We start from the raw sequence: 16,303 nt of genomic DNA on the forward strand, positions 1-16,303 counted from the left end.
GAAGGAAGGTTGGGCAATCCTACTTCTGTAGTGATACTGCCTTGGAAACCCAAGGAGGGGTCGCTATGAGTCGGGGCCAACTCGACGGCAAACAACAACAACAACATAGATGGACAAGTTTCAGGACAAACCTAGGAAGAGGCAGTTTGTCTTCAGGAAAAGTATGGTTGAAAGTAGTTTGCTCACACAAAGAACTAGGAACTTGCCTGAGTGTGTCCTTTTCTGATTTAAATTAAGGTTGGGGTCTTAGAATTGTCTGGCAGCCAACTTGTGGCTAAGTCTCAAGCTGCATGGTCATGAGTCACAGCCTATCTGGAACACCACTGAGCCAGGAAGTCAAGGCTCAGAACTAATCCTGTAACCCTTTTCCATCTTCAGTTATGTGTGTATCCCAATTACGGCCTTCTCCCCTACTTCTGTAGTACTGCCTACAATGTCGATGAATTGATCTGCCACCGATCATGATTTTGTAATGATTTTCAATCATATATAATTAGCCCCATGGCCATGACTCAATGGACTCCATTCAGCTTTCTGTACTGTGTACATGCTGATGGTTTCTCTCATCCTGGATGATTGTCTTTGTTTTGTGTTTGCCCTATTCAAGGCTTAATAAAAGGTGTCTCCACTGAACCTGTTTGAATATAGAGTCTCTTCCCCTGTTACAGAAGAAAACGTGACATTTATACAAAAGCAGCATGAGACGGGATCTGCAGCATGTGGAGCTCACCAGTGATTACCCCAGGTACCTCATCAGGGCAAAGAAAGCAGAGTGGACCCCCCGCTATACACTATCCTTAATGCCTTACTAATGTCACTATTCAGCTTATACAAGGCTTTCGTCTCTTGGTAAGTTCACATTGTCAGCGTTGTCAGCTGCTATCAAGTCAGCCCCCAACTCTTGGCTACCCCACGCACAGTGAAAGGAAATGATGTCCAGTCCTGTGCCATCCTCAGGATTGGCTGTTCATTGAATCATGCTGATCCACAGGGTGTTCACTGGCTCATATTTGGAAGTAAATTACCAGGCTTTTCTTCCTAGTCTGAGTTTGGAAGCTCTGCTGAAATCCATTCACCATCATAGCAACATGAAAACCTCCCCTGACAGATGGGTGGTGGCTGCACACGTGGTATGTTGGCCAGGAATTGAACTTGGGTCTCCTGCATGGAAGGTGAGAATTCTACCACTGAACCACCATGTCCCACTGTAAGAAGTCTGTGGGTATTGCAAGTGATCAATGCGTTCAGCCGCTAACTGAAAGGTTAGTGGTTTGAGTCCACCCAGAGGTACCTTGGAAGAAAGGCCTGGAAATCTACTTCTAAAAAATCAGCCACTGAAAATCCAACGGAGCACAGTCCTGTTGTGACATACATGGGGTTGCCATGAGTCAGAACTGAGCTGATGGCAATTGGTTTAATGTTTAATGTCATCATATACAAGTTAGATCACTTCAACCCAGTTTGGACAAACAGAAAATAAGAATATATCACATAGGCATCAGATGTAGCAGGCATTCTCCTACCTTAGGGGATTATCTGAATGGGTCTCCATGTGGGTCTCTAGCCCATACTTGCAAACAAACTCCTTGAAACACACTGGGCAGTGAAAAACTTCATCAGCCTTTTTCTCCAGGTCACCTAACTGCCCATCTTCTACCATCTTAGGGAAAAGGAAAAGATGATAAAGTCACTAGGGAGGCCTTCTTTATGGATTTGCTTTAGGAGAGAGATCCAACATTAAATCCAGACACTAAAAAAGGAAAGGGGTGTTTCCCACTCCTTAGGTATTAAGCATGCTCATCAATCACCCATTTGTGTAACAAATACTCATTAAAGACTACCGTCCATCCATCCTTCATTCAATATCCATGGCACACCTACTATGTGCTGTGCAAACAATACACTTAGCTGGTAACTGAAAGGTTGCCAGGTCAAGTCCACGGTGCCTTGTGATCTACTTCTGAAAAATTAGCCATCGAAAATCCTATGAAGCACAGTTCTACTCTGCCACATATGAGGTGGCTAAAAATTGGTGCTGACTCGATGGCAACTGGTGTTTACTATGTGCCAGGCACTGGGGATACAAAAGTGACTATGAAAGAGTTCTAACTCTTATGATGCTTACTCTAGTCAGAGAAGCAACTGAAACAGCATGGAAAACTTTAAAAAGCTCCACTTTATCCTGACTTTATCAGTGGAGTCAGGGAGGTAGGTGCAATGAGGAAACACAGTCATACTCATTTCTGTGGTCACTTCACAAAATGGCATGGGAAAAACAAGTTAAAAGCTTAGGGTAGATTTCTGTCAAGTCCCCAAACTACAAAAATACAGATGAGAAGTAATGCGGCCAAGTCTCATGATGAGGCTCTTTGGTGCTGGGAGCAAACAGGACCTTCTTAGCAGGTGCAGGGTCTTCTTTCTCAGACTCAGCATCGTGACTCAGTTTTCTCTTGGAGGCCAGGCGCCTACGCTTCAGTGGGGATGGAGGGGCTGTAGCTGTGGCACCACTGGGGTCCTTCTCATGAATCTTCATATGTCTGAAAAGAACACATGCACACACGTTTTAACAAAAATCAGTTAAGTTGTTCATGTATTTATTTATCCTTTACATTTTTTATATTTTATATTTAGGCACTGGCACTTAATTTTCCTTAATCTAGTTAAGAGAAGCAGGGTCTAGCCCATACAGTTACTTCTTTCTTTTAAAACGTTATACTCTCCTTGAACTTCAAAAGCTCTTGCAAGTGCTATCCAAAAATGTTGCTCAACGCTTTGGTGTTTATTAAAAGATACTCATAAACTTAACAGGCATTAATGAGATGTAAGCAAACTATCTGATGACCTGGTTCCATTTATTCTGGCAAAACATACTATTTTAGTATAGCTTTAGTGTATAGATGAAGTATTTCCAGGGACCAAAGCTGTTCCACTAGTTCATAAACCAAGCAACAGTCTGTATCTACTCCAGAATTTAGCCCTAATCTTCTCGTACGTGCTCTTTTTGCCTACCACTGGAGGTAAAGTTGGGGGTCACATTTGAGAAGCGCTGACAGGGGAGATGCCCTAAAAGTCTCTCTGTGTTGTTTGTAGACTTAGGTGGATTTATAGATCATGAAAGTAGCTCTGACAACGTAATGAGTAAATTACATGCTTCAATTCTGCTATCTGTAGGAAAAAAGTATTACATATAGCATATATATGCTTGTTCTAAAATGAGACTTTTTATGGTGGCTTGACTTAAATGACTTCATCAAGTCTTAAAATAAGTATCCCGAAAAAAGTCCCAAAATACATAGGAAAAGAATGATGTTACAAAAAGATCGTCAGTCTCAATTTCCTTTGTGACACATATATGATTTAGTTTTCTTATGACAATCACCATCATCATCATACTATGAGTTAAATTGTGCCAGATGTAGCTGCAGCTTTTTACACATATGCATTTTATCATACTTGGTAATTTCTTGGTAAAGGGAAACAACAGCAGTTTTCATAACCCACCTCGCTACCCTTTTGTTTAGAAGTAAGTTCAGCTCACTTTTTTTTTTTTTTTTTTTTGTGATTTGGGTGAAAGTTTACAGAGCAAATTCATTTTCCATACAGCAGTTCATACACATTTTATTTCATGACATTGATTGCAGTTCCCCACAATGTAACAGCTCGCTTCCCACTTCCTCCCTGTAGTTACCCCTTCCCCGTGTCCTTCTTTCCCACACATTCCTGCCCCAACTTATCTCCCTGTGCAAATACTGCCCTTCTGTTCTCCCATGATTGATCATTCTAAGGAGTTTACCCACCTGATGAAAATGTTCACCCAATATTCCTATCCACTGTTTGGCTGGAAGCCACAGGAGTGACTTCAATTCTAGACCTCAAGGGTAACTAGAGGCCATAGTCTAGGGGGGGATCTCATCATAGGGGGGATCTCACCAGGCTCTATCAGACCAGTAAACCTCGTTTTTCTTATGATTTTGAGTTTTGTTCCACATTGTTTTCCCACTCTATCCAGGATCTCTGCTCTGATCCCTTTCCGAGTGGTTGACAGTGGTTGTTGGGTACCACCTTCTTCTTCTGGTCTCATGGTCATACAGGCCACATGCTCACATGGCCCACTAGTCCACTTGGACTAATTGTTTCCACGCATCTGTGGTTTTCTTCATTCTTTGTTCTGGATGAGGAGAGACCCACTGTTGCATCTAGATAGCTGCCTGCAAGCTTTAAAGATCTCAGCTGCTACTCACTAAAGTAGGATATAGAACAATGTTTTTGTGTTTTGGTGTTATGCCAATTTAGCTTGATGTCCCCTATGACTGTGGCCCCAAGCCCACAGATCCAACAACTTGCTTGGTCCAGGTGCCTGACTTTGCCTAAGAAGTTATCATAACTTTGCCCCTTGTTAGTTATAGTTATATGACATTCTTAGAGCACATACACTTATGTATGTAGAAATATCAACTGCCAAACTTATATACAGTCATGGACATATTCCCTTTTGCCTAGAATTACCTGCTCATTCAACTTGTCTACCCATCTATTTACCCACAGATTAATGTTTGTTATCACTGATAATGCAGTGGGTACATGTAAAAGGTTTGATTTGGTATATGAGCTCTGGTGGCATAGTGCCTAAGGCATTTGACTGCTAACCAGAAGTTCAAACCCACCAGCCACTCCTCAGAAGGAAGACTGGGCAATTAACTTCTGTATAAGATACTGCCTCGGAAACCCGAGGAGGAGTTGTTGGGAGTCGGAACTGACTCAATAGCAGTGAGTTTGGTTTGATACATGTAAAAGGGTTCATCTTTGTTATCTATACCTTTTGCCCACCACCCTTTATTTTAGAAGGAAGTTCAGCTCACTTTTTACTGTACCTTGTTCAGGAGACCTAGGAGACAAGTTGGGGATGAAAAAGCTCATGAACCATCAGCAGCAATATGCCCCAACTGCTCAGGACAATCATTTAATGAGATGGCTACAATAACAGCTTTCCCACAAGTAACTCTTACCCCTAGGACTTTCAGGACTCAATTTTTTCTTTTTTTTTGAGAGTTAATGGATGTAAGATGCTGAAGATTATCACTTCTCTTGCTCTGGGTTTACACATTAAGTGGAGAGGTCCCCACATTAGCAGCCCCCTCTAATACTATCCCTTACTGAAATAACCACCCTATGACCAATCCAGGTAGAACTGTTGCAGATGGGTCCTAACCTCTGAGTACATGGGAGCTGGGAAAGGAGGCTCAGGATGAAGGCTGAACCTCTGTTCTAATAATGAGAACCAATGTACTGTAGCAGAAAGATCTAGTGGGAGGAAATAGAAAGTAATCTTAGACAACCAGCAGAAAGATCTAGTGGGAAAAAATGAAAAGTAATCATAGACAACCATCATGTCTACATCCAAACAATTCTTTGCCAAATTATTAGGGAAGGATGCTTTATTGCTTAGTTCTTGGTCACATAAAGCCTGGAGAAAGTTAATGGAAATAAACAAGCTTATTCTGAGTACTTCCTCCCTTCCAAGATGACTGTTATTTAAGGTAGACCTTCATGTAATATCTGCTTTTAGAGGAAAAACAGAAAGGGTGGTAAGTTTTCTTTAGCAATTTATTATATGGTAAAACCCAATTTTAGAAATGTTATGTAAAAAAAAATCTTTTTTTAATTGCGAAAGTATGATAGTATTTGTTGTTAACTGCTGTTGAGTTGGTTCCTGACTCCTGGTGACCCCATGTGTTACAGAGTAGAACTGCTCCATTGGGTTTTCTTGGCTGTAATCTTTATGGAAGCAGTTTGTTGGGCCTTCTGCTAAGCTTCTGGGTGGATTCAAACCTCTAACCTTTGAGTTAGCAGCTGACTGCAAACTGCTTGTGCCACCCAGGCACCATGATAATATCAAGGGACATAAATCAGTAAGAAAATTATCAGTCACATTAAAAAAACATGAAACCTACCCTTTCAATAAATTACTTAAAATTAATTTTTAAAAATTAACACTGCTTTCATAGCACCTTTTGTGCAGAGGAATATAAGGCTATAGGAACCTATGAGATACTCTAATATTTGGAAACATGAAATTGATATTTGTAGACAATTCACTAGTACATTTCAAGCAACACCTTTTCCATGATATGATACAAATATTTATGAAAATACAAAATGATGCTTTCATTATTTAGCTCTTGAGATTTATGAGAGATGCTATTTACCCAAAGCAGAGGAAGAAGAGGGACAGAAAACAGCACATAATGAGTTTATCTATTGGATACTTTACACAGGTGATTATTTCCATTTTGCAAGCAAGGCGACTGAGGCCAGAGAGGCTGGCCTGCCCACGCCTCACAGCTAATAGGTGGCATGACCTAGAAAGAACTCAGGTCCGTTGACTCCACAGTTCATAGTCTTTCCCCTATACCAAGCTGGACAGGCCAAATTAGTGGACTCTGTTCTGAATCAATGGTTGGCATCTTAGGGCTTTCACCTGAACACTTCCTCTCTGCAAGTTATGTGAGTTTGGCTTTGGCCAACCAGCCAGTGTCAAACTCTAACCAAATTTCAACAGGAAAACAAAGGCCAGTGAGGAGCCCACAGGTCAGGGGCAGAGAATAGTCCTGATCTCTAGTCCTGCTCATATATTAGAGGCTCTGTCCCATCCTTAAGAACTTGGGTTGCCTTAGGACTGCTTTACTGCTGAAGGGAGAAGGGGCAAGGGGAGGGAGGAGAGAAGCGGGTGGGGGGTGGGGAGAGAGAGAACAAGGTCAAAGCAATCTTTGGGCTTTGTTGGTGAGTACAAGGTTGTTGAACATGTCAATCCGCTCCAGTTCCCTGAATGAGCCAAGCTGGAGCTCCAGGTTCTAAGTACAAGCAGTGCTCCAGTCTAAGGCTAAACCTCTGGGTGTTTGCTAATCCACTCAGTTCATGGCTTTTTAGCCACGTGATAATTAACAGGAACAAACTCACTAAAGAGCTCAATTCAGTCAACAATGGAACACCCAGGGCCTAGAAGGCACAGCCATTTCTGAAGGTGGGTGTGATTCTGAGTCTGAGCCTCCCTATACTGACTCCTCCTCTTCCTTGCTGGTCTCCAACAGTAGAAGTGGCCACATTTCCTCCCCAAACGCTCACAGGAAGTGGGCCATGCACCAGGATGAGCCAGTGATGGCTCCTTCACCTCAGAATGTGGCCAAAATAGAAAAGGTGGGGGGAGGGCAAGAGACAATTTTCTTTCTGTTCTTTAGAAGGTTCAGGTCTGTTTTTCTCTCAGGTTTTATTTCAAGGGATAATTCATCTAACTTTCATGTACCACAGAATCAGTAAATTACAACATGCTTTAGAAATGGAAGGGACCTAAGAAGCTATCCAACCTCCTGCTCAGCACAGAAATTCCCTCCACAGCATACTGAGGGATCATCCTTAGTTCTGCTCAAATACTTTGAATACAAGAAGCTCTCCACTCTCATCAGCTTTAACCGTTAAAATCGTCTTCCCTGTATTGAGTCAAAAATTCCACGTGTTGGACTTCCAATGTCTATTTGTCCTCAGGGGCAATACACTTTCTCTTCCACATAGCAATTCTTCAAATAGTTCAAGATTATTACTGCATTTTTTCCTAAGTTCTTCCTTCTCAAATTAAACAGCTCCAGCCCTCTCAACATTTTGCTCTCAAGTCTGTAGAATGATACTGGTCACTCCTAACTTGGGAACACTCTCCAGTTTGCAAATGTTATTGTTAGCTGTGGTCAAGTTAGCCCCGACTCATGGTAACCCTATGTACAACAGAATGAAATGGTGCCCAATCATGTGTTACTGTTCAGCTGCCTTCCAGAAAGACTGTTACCAATTTTCACTTCCACTAGCAATGGGTGAGAGTACCAGTTTCCTGTACCATGCCATTATTACATATTGTAAGGTTTCCTCATCCTTGCCAGTCTGGGAAGTAAAAAAAAGAAAATTGCTTAAGTGCAGGATGGGAAGACAGGGCTTAATAGCAACTTGAATGTAGAAGTCATGAGGATTTCAGTTGACAACAAACTCAGTGGGAACCGCAAGTGTTATGTGATATAAACATGCATCATGAAACTCCACTTATATAACCACTGGAGGGATAGCTCTAGCCCTGAGCCCTTTGCTCCCAGGCCATGTACAAACTTGTGCTCTATTCTGGGTCCAACATTTCATGAAGGTATTTGCAAACTCTACCATCTGTCAGTTTGTCAAACTGTGGTGGCCTGTGTGTTGCTGTGATGCTGGAATATATGCTATCAGTATGTCAAATACCAGCAGGGTCTTCCACGGTGGACAGCTTTCAGTGGAGCTTCCAGACTAAGACAGATTAGGAAGACTCTCCTTCCAAAAACCAGCTAATGAAAACCTTACAGATCACAATAGAATATTGTCCAATATGAGTGCTGAAAGATGAGCTCCCTAGATTAGAAGACACTAAAACTACACAATGGTCACAATGGACTATTATGAAGTTGGTATGGGACCACTGGGCAACATTTTGTTCCGCTGCATGTGGGGTTGTCATGAGTCTAAGCCGACTCGATGGGAACTACAAATAACAAGTTTTCTCCAGGCTTCTCAGACTCATCCACCTCTTGGCTGTGTTAGAGTCACTGCCCTTGTTGCCCCCTATACCTGAAATGTTCTGCCCCTGACTGTCCCATGACCACTGGCTCCCAGCCATGCAAGGTTCAGTTCAAGCACCCACTCCCTACAGACCTTCCCTGAGGCTCCACACTCCACAATGCAGATGCTCTTAAGCCCATTACACTGTTTTATTTTCTTCGAGGCACATAGCAGTAACTAAAATATCTTATATATGTATTTACTTAAGAACTCTGGTGACACAGTGTTGTTAAAGCATTAGGCTGCTAACCAAAAGACTGGCAGATTGAACCCACTAGCCACTCCCTGGGAGAAAGATGAGGCAGTCTGCTTCCATAAAGATTTACAGCCCTGGAAACCTTATGGGGTAGTTCTGGTCTTTTCCATAGGGTCACTATGAGTCGGAATGGACTTGATCACAGTGGGTGGAGTGGGATGTATTTACCTGTCTCTTCACCCTCATCTAAAGTAACTTCCATTACAGCAAGAACCCTTTCTCTCTTGTCCTCTGCACTAGTCCCTGGTGGAACGTACAGGCTGTCAATAAATATTTGCTAAATGACTAAATAAAATAATGAAGTACATGCAGAAAATCTGTTATACTTGGAGTATCACTACTACAAATACTCTCAAGTTCCCAGACACCTTATAATTTATCATACTAGAATTTAATGTGAGCAAATGCAGTAAGGCTATTTTGAAGGCTCTTTGACCAAAAACACCCCAACCATGAAAACTGAGAACACATACCAATTCTTTCTCTTACTGGAATTCATCTGTGTTCATTCTGGACAACCTTACTACAATTAGACTACACAGAAGCGAATGTAAAGTCAAACGATGCTACGGCTTTTGCATACAATTCTAGAATGTTACTTTGGAGGCATGGCACTGCAACAGTAGAAATCCTCTCACGCCGTGGTCAAAGAAAGGGTATTTTATCAGAATTCCTTCAGGAGTCAAGGGGAAGACATTTCCCTCCCCATTATAACACTTGAGAGGCTTTCACAGTGATGATTTCATTACACATTTTTTTTTAAAACCAGGAAGATACCAGAATCTAAACCAGAGTATTTTTTTTAGCATCGATAGGAGACTATTTTGAATTTTGAGGTGGAAGCTGATTTTCAATTTCAAGTTTTCTTCCTGGAAACATAATCATTTATATTCTAAAGTTTGTAAAGATTCACTTTACCTAGGAATGGGCTATCATGAGAACACTGAATATATCAGAACTAAACCAAATTCACCTTGTACAAAGCTGAATGTCAGTCAAGGAATTCGAAAGAGAAAGAAAACCAATTCCTCAGACACATCCCTCATCACCTCCCTGACCGTTCTCATTCCCAGTTCCAAATGTAGAACTCTTTGCTGACATTTCTTAGGCATGAAAGTCATTAGATTTGCAGAAGTTCTTAACATTCAAGCACTGGCCTGCTCTTGAGAAGCAAGCAGGGAATCTGGGTAGCTTAAAAAAGCAAATATGGGAGACAGAAACCATGTGACAGCAATGCAGTTTTGGGGTGGTCTTTACAGGTACTCTTGGACCTATGAGCCTTTTCAGATATATAGTGGTTCTTAAGAAGATAGGCCTGACAAACTACTTCCAAAAATCAGCCAATGGAAACCACAGATTATGAAGTCTGACCAACAAGTCCTGATGGCACAGAACTGGGCAGCATTTCTTCCCATTGTGTGCTGAGTCTCCATGAGGAGGCTGACTCGACAGCAGCTAACAACATCATCACTATCCTGGTTCTATAACCTGGGAATTGGTGAAACTCCACAAGGTAGTTGGGCTACCTTAGCTTCAGTTTCCACATCTGTCACTCTCTAGAGCACTGATTTTCAAACTCTTCCTTGGTCCAGCACCATCAGCATTACCTGGGAGCTGGTTTCAAATTCTCAGATCCCACCTGAGACCTGAAGGTTTAGAGACTCCAGGGCAGAACCAGCAATCTCTGTTTTCACTAGCCCTCTTGGGGAGACTGATGCCCACTCAAGCCTGAGAACACTAGAACATAGTAAAATTCTTTGACACCTTTGTACTGTATGTGGGTTTGGTTAATTGGCTGACCAGGATGCCAACATTTTTCTGATGCAACCACAAAACCTCTCTTAGACCCATCTCCCAACATACCAGTGGTCCCTCGTCAGTTTATATAACAAAACAAGTTGGGAAACTTAACATTCTTGAAATTAATTTGGGGGTAAAATCCTTTGGGAAATTTTCAAAAATTTAAGTGAGATCCAAATCAGTAACCAGTAGAAACTGTCCTCCTGGCTGGTCTGAAAATTTTCTTCCAGGTCTTACTTAAACTTAATTGACATGTGAAAGTTAAAGGCCAGGAGAGAGTGAGGCCCTTCCAGGACGTGCTGACTTTAAGCCTTAATTTCCACACAGGCTTTCCTCATCAAGGAACTGAGTGCATGGCATTGCAATAAGGAAGGTCATTCCTTCATTGCACAGGACACACACTGTACACAGGTGACACTCAGCACTGCTTGGGGCCTGCCAGACTGCAGCCAACAGGTTCAAACAGGTTTCTGCAACCTGATTACTAACACATCCCCATCTCTACTTGGCATTAGTTTTTCTTTTCCAACAAAGCTTGTCATAACCAAAGAGGGAGTACGATGAAAAGAAGAAACACCAGAGGTCGACAACCTACACAGTTGGCCAAAGAAAATCAAGTATCCAGAAAGAGCCAGCCTAAGTTTTCCTAACAAATGTTTAGGAGAGAAGTTTAAGGTGGGAAGCTAGTAAGAGCCTGTTTGTAATTTCAATCAAGTCCAGAGTAAGCAGGAGGGGAATGAAGAGGAAGAGAGAGGTGGAAGAAGGGCTGAGGAGGCTGGCAAGGCATCCATCGTGCCATTCCCAGGATGGCCCCACCTACGAGCTCAAAGGTACCTTCGAGTAATTCAGGTGTTGTTCTAGTTCAGTCATGCTTATCCAGGAGGCAGGTCACGCCAGCTGTGCCAGGGTGTGTAGGGAGGGCTGACGATGGCGTAAGCAGCTGTGCTGACCCAAGAGCCAGCACTCTTAGAAAAGTCTAGAAATCAGCCTACCATAGGGCTGCAAACCTCAGAAAGGCGTTTCCCACTGTCTGCAGGTCTCTGTGGGAATGCTTCCGCCAGTCTGCTCCCAGGGCTCAGGGGGTGATACTGGGAAAACACTCCACTGTGGGCTCACAAGACACCATCTCCCCAGACATGATACTATGACAAATATGACAAATGGAAGCTATGGCAAAGGGAAGCTGTGCACTTCAGTCCTAACAGTCAAGTTTATTCCTATGAACCTTGTTCAAGAGGATTTTCTAAAAGACCACACATCATACGGCACAGTTTTCTTCCACAAACTCCTCTTCCCCACAATGTTAGGGAGACACATTGCTGTCCTTCTAAGTGTAGTGGAATGCTCTGCTGGTTCTTGTGCCATGATACATTTTATTGAAAGTTACCAAAGTCATCACCAGTTCTAAGGTCCCTGGGTGGTAGAGACAGTCTGCACTCAGCTAGTAATCCAAAGTAACCCAAAGGTTGTCTGTTCAAACCCACTCAGCAAACCCACAAGGCCATGGAAGATCCAGGCCTTGCAAGCAGGTTCCATAAAAATTCCAGCCAACTTGGCTCTGGAGCCTACAGAGTCTTTCCAAATGAAAACATAAACAAACAAATGCATCAACAAAACCATCAGCAGTTCTGTCGAGTCAGTTCCAACTCATGGTGACCCCACGTGTTTCACAGAATTGTGATCCAGACGGTTTTCAGTGATTGATTTTTCAGAAGTGGAAGCCAGGCCTTTCTCCTGAGATGCCTGAGTGGATTAAAAACTACTAGCCTTTTATAGTTAGTAGTTAGTACTTAACCATTGTGCCACTCAGGGACTCCTTATTGAAAGTTAAGAGAATCTTAATTCCAAGTAGGTTGTACTGGGGGTTCAGTTTTATGTTATTCATTAGCAATTGCTTTCTGGTGCCTCTTTATCTCCAGTGCCCTTCAGCTCACAGAGCTTCCCTCTGACCCCAGACTTAAGGGTTATAGTTCTGGCTAGACCACTAGTTCTGCTCTTCTTCCTGCCCTCCCCTGTTTCCAGGAGCCTTTGCAGTGTTTGGAAAACACTGGTAGAACCTTTCTGGATTCTGGTTGGAAAGTCTTGGTACAAACACCTCCTCACTGATTGACTGAGCTGGGATTATGATGCCTGAAGAATTATTTTTTCCTCAATGCTCCCAATCTCCCAGTCATCCTTCAGACAGCAGAAGTAAAACCTTTTGGTTGCTGCATCCCCATCCCCTTCTTCCATGCAGACACCAGAAGCGGTTGACTTGAGAGCAGAGCTGAGGTACAATATTCTCTAGTTACTGCTTAGTTAAAATCAGCCAGTGAAAACCCTGTGGAGCACTGTTGTACTTTGTAACACATGAGGTCACCATGAGTCAGAATCAACTTGATGCTGTGTGGTTATTTAGGAAACAGAGAGCCCTCCACTGCTGTTTCTAAAGCTCCTTCCTCTTCTCTTGACTTTCAAACACAGTGGCAGGGGAGCAGGCACAGTCAATCCATGTTAATAAATAGGAACCTCTAAAAAATCTGTATCCTAGACACTATTTCTAAGGAGCTCTGGTGGCATACTGCTTAAGTCATTTGACTGCTAACCAGAAGGCTGGTGATTCAAACCCACCAGCCACTCCATGGAAGGTAGACTGGGTAATCTACTTCTGTAAAGATTTACTGCCACAGAAACCCAAAGGGGGTTGCTGTTGAGTAGGAATCGACTTGATGGCAGTGAGTTTTTTTTTTTTTTGAGCCATTATTCCTAACTGCCATACTTTAGAATCAGCATGCTCTAAATCTTCTTGTACCTTTATTTTTGCCCACCCTTGTTTTGCTAAAATCATTTTGCATTTGTTAACAACCTTTTCTATACATTATTTGGCTCTTTGATACCTATTTATAATACCCACAAAGATTTGCAGCACATATTTCCATATAAAGTCACAGAACCTTTTTTTTTTTTTTTTTTAAAAAGAGGACCTCAGAGGTTGGATGAATTAACTTCTCAATCTAAAAAGCTCTCTTACTCATGTTGAGCTGAAGTTGCTCTGCCTTCCTGCCATTTCTGCCTTAATCCAGAGAAACAAAACATGTTTTCCCAATAGGTAAATATATGTCGAGTATTTCAGGGAAGCCACCATGTTATACTGGACCCTTCCATGTCCCCCCACTAAACTTCCTCCATTTCGTCAACCTTCTCATAGAGCCTGGATTTCAAATCCCACACTCACACTGATCCTTAAAGTGACCCCTGTGTATCTATGGTCTTAGGCAGTGGAGCCCCAGTTGAAGCTGACATTGCTAAAGTGGGCTCAACAGCTTAGAGTCATAACCTCTGAGGGAAGGAATCACCACTCAACCACCGAGAATGCCTTTCCATGGCAACAACAGAAACAATACAGTCAAGCCTATCCCAAAACTTAAGTTTCATGGTAGAAAGGAAATGTTCAAGTCAGTGAGACTAATTCTCACATCAGCCTTGAAGGGTGTTAACTTTAGATTCTTAAAGACTGAGGAACTTAGATATTCACATTCTTCCTTTTGTAGAGGAGAAAGAAGTGACATATCTTCATAATAAAGTAGGCTAAGTCTCTGCTACTCCTCAGACTTTCCCAAAGAGAAACAAGACATGCTTAGGGCAGACTATTCTAGATGTCAAAGACAAAAATGGAAGGCACAGTAAGGGAATACAGGGAAGGAACATCCACCCCTTTGGAAAAGAAATCTCCACCCCTTTGGGGACAGCATATCCTATTACTTATGGGCCAGTAAGCAAAAACTGAGTAAGAAGGGGAGACTAAGATCACGTTGTCCCTGACTTGAGAAAGGAAGAATTCTCATTTGTCAAAACCCAATCGGCAACACAGCCCCCTTCTTAAGATGGATGAGCACGGTGCTCACTTGAGCTCTGATTTCCAGAGTTGATGTTTGCTGCCCTCAAGTCAGCCCTGACACATGGTGACCCCATGCCTAACAGAATGAAATGCTGCCTGGCCCTGAGCCATCATCATGATTGGCTGCAGACTGGATTGTTGTGATCTACCAGGTTTTCACTGGTTGATTTTCAGAAGTAGGATCCTCAGGCCTTTTTTCCTAGTCTGTTTCAGTCTGGAAGCTCTGCTGAAACCTGTTCAGCATCACTGCACCACACAGGCCTCCAGTGCCAGATGGGTGGTGGCTGTGTATGAGGTGTACTGGCCAGGAATCAAACCCAGGTCTCCCACAGGGAAGGTGAGAATTCTACCACTGAACCACCAATGCTCTCTTCCAGAGATGATATGTTTGGTCAACATGATCTGATACAAGGGTGGAGCAGCGCTCTGCTCTATCAACAGAAACTGAGGGAAAGGAAGGTGCTGGCAAGAAGGATGGATGATGACTGGTGATTTGCTTAACATCTTGGCTAAATCACCTACATCTCAGACCTCGGTTTTCCTGCCTGTAAAATTGAACACCAGTCCAATTCCTCTTGAGTGAGTGATGTTATATAAGCATGAAGAATAAGAATGAAGGGCTGACACGCCAGTGAACCCATTATGCAACTGAATCTCTGGCTTAAGGAAATATAAAGTCTCTCCCCATTGAAGGCCAACAATTCTCTTTTAAGGATCCTAGAGCTCTGAAAGAAGTTGAGGGGGAACAGCACGCACGTGACAAAGGGTGAGGTGGGGATCCAATGCTATACATATATCCATATGCTTCTCATTCACTGTCTAATAGGGAAGGAAGGCGGGGGGAAGCAGATTTTGCTGCTAATCACCTTCTTTAACAAATCAGGAAAAAGCTGACAGTGAGTGGGTCCATTTTGATGTTTGCTAGCACCAGCTTGCTCAGCCCAAACAGGTTGGACAGGTTGGATATTTAAACAAAGGTGGAAAAATGCATGTTATAAAGCTTGCCATGTGTCGCAGGAGAGCTGTAGCCAGCATCCTGCAAGGCTGAAGTGTATGATCACATTGGAAATCAGGTTCTTGTTCCTCCTCCTCACTTTGTTGCTCTCATATTATAAAACTCAACTGGACATACATTCAGAATCTTTTCAAAACCCTCATGCCATCAGACACTGGAAGGGGAAGAGAAAATAGGGCAGACCACATTCAGAGAGTGGACGCCTGCATTCTCTGCCTCATTCTACCCTCAGCAGACACATACTTTACCTTACCTTCCGTGACCTAATTTCTAGCTCTCACAATTGCCTGGCTGTTCAAGTGTGGGCAAGCATGAATGTTCCAGATTTTGATGCCATTCACCAGTTTACCTGGCGCAACTGAGCTTCTGGACTGTTTCAACAAGATATGTCAAAAATTAAATAAAGAGAAATTTATTTTGCATCTGGATATTCTCCAAAAACAAACTGGTAGAATACACCACCTCCAAAAAACAAAGAAAGCCTAAGTTATAAACATTAGTACCCAGTAGGCCAAATGATTTAAAAAAAAAAACCACTCAATTATGAACTGGAACATAAACTTGAGAAACAGTGATAGAACAAAACAAAGCCTGGATAGTTTAGGAATGAACTCCCTCTTCAGCATAACTGAATTTTAACTGGTCCTTAAGAGATAAATTCAAAATAAAAAGAAAAGTACCAGTCACAAGTACATTTTCCAAACATTCTTCAGAAAAAAATCAAAAT

At 42.5% G+C, this 16,303-nt stretch overlaps 1 protein-coding gene across 1 annotated transcript in view; it reads right to left on the bottom strand.

Moving 5' to 3' along the window:
• The window catches only part of RREB1 (ras responsive element binding protein 1), a 91,329-nt gene that overhangs the window by 51,245 nt on the left and 23,781 nt on the right, over positions 1-16,303 (bottom strand). The window contains exons 4-5 of the mRNA XM_042780219.1: positions 2,393-2,537; positions 1,524-1,660 (exon numbers count right to left, since the gene is read on the bottom strand). Of these exons, the coding sequence (XP_042636153.1) occupies positions 1,524-1,660; positions 2,393-2,537 (282 nt within the window). The remainder of the gene's footprint in view (positions 1-1,523; positions 1,661-2,392; positions 2,538-16,303) is intronic.

Source organism: Orycteropus afer, unplaced genomic scaffold, assembly GCF_000298275.1.
Source record: "Orycteropus afer afer isolate SDZICR_OR568_19922 unplaced genomic scaffold, OryAfe1.0 scaffold00027, whole genome shotgun sequence".
NCBI lineage: Eukaryota > Metazoa > Chordata > Mammalia > Tubulidentata > Orycteropodidae > Orycteropus > Orycteropus afer.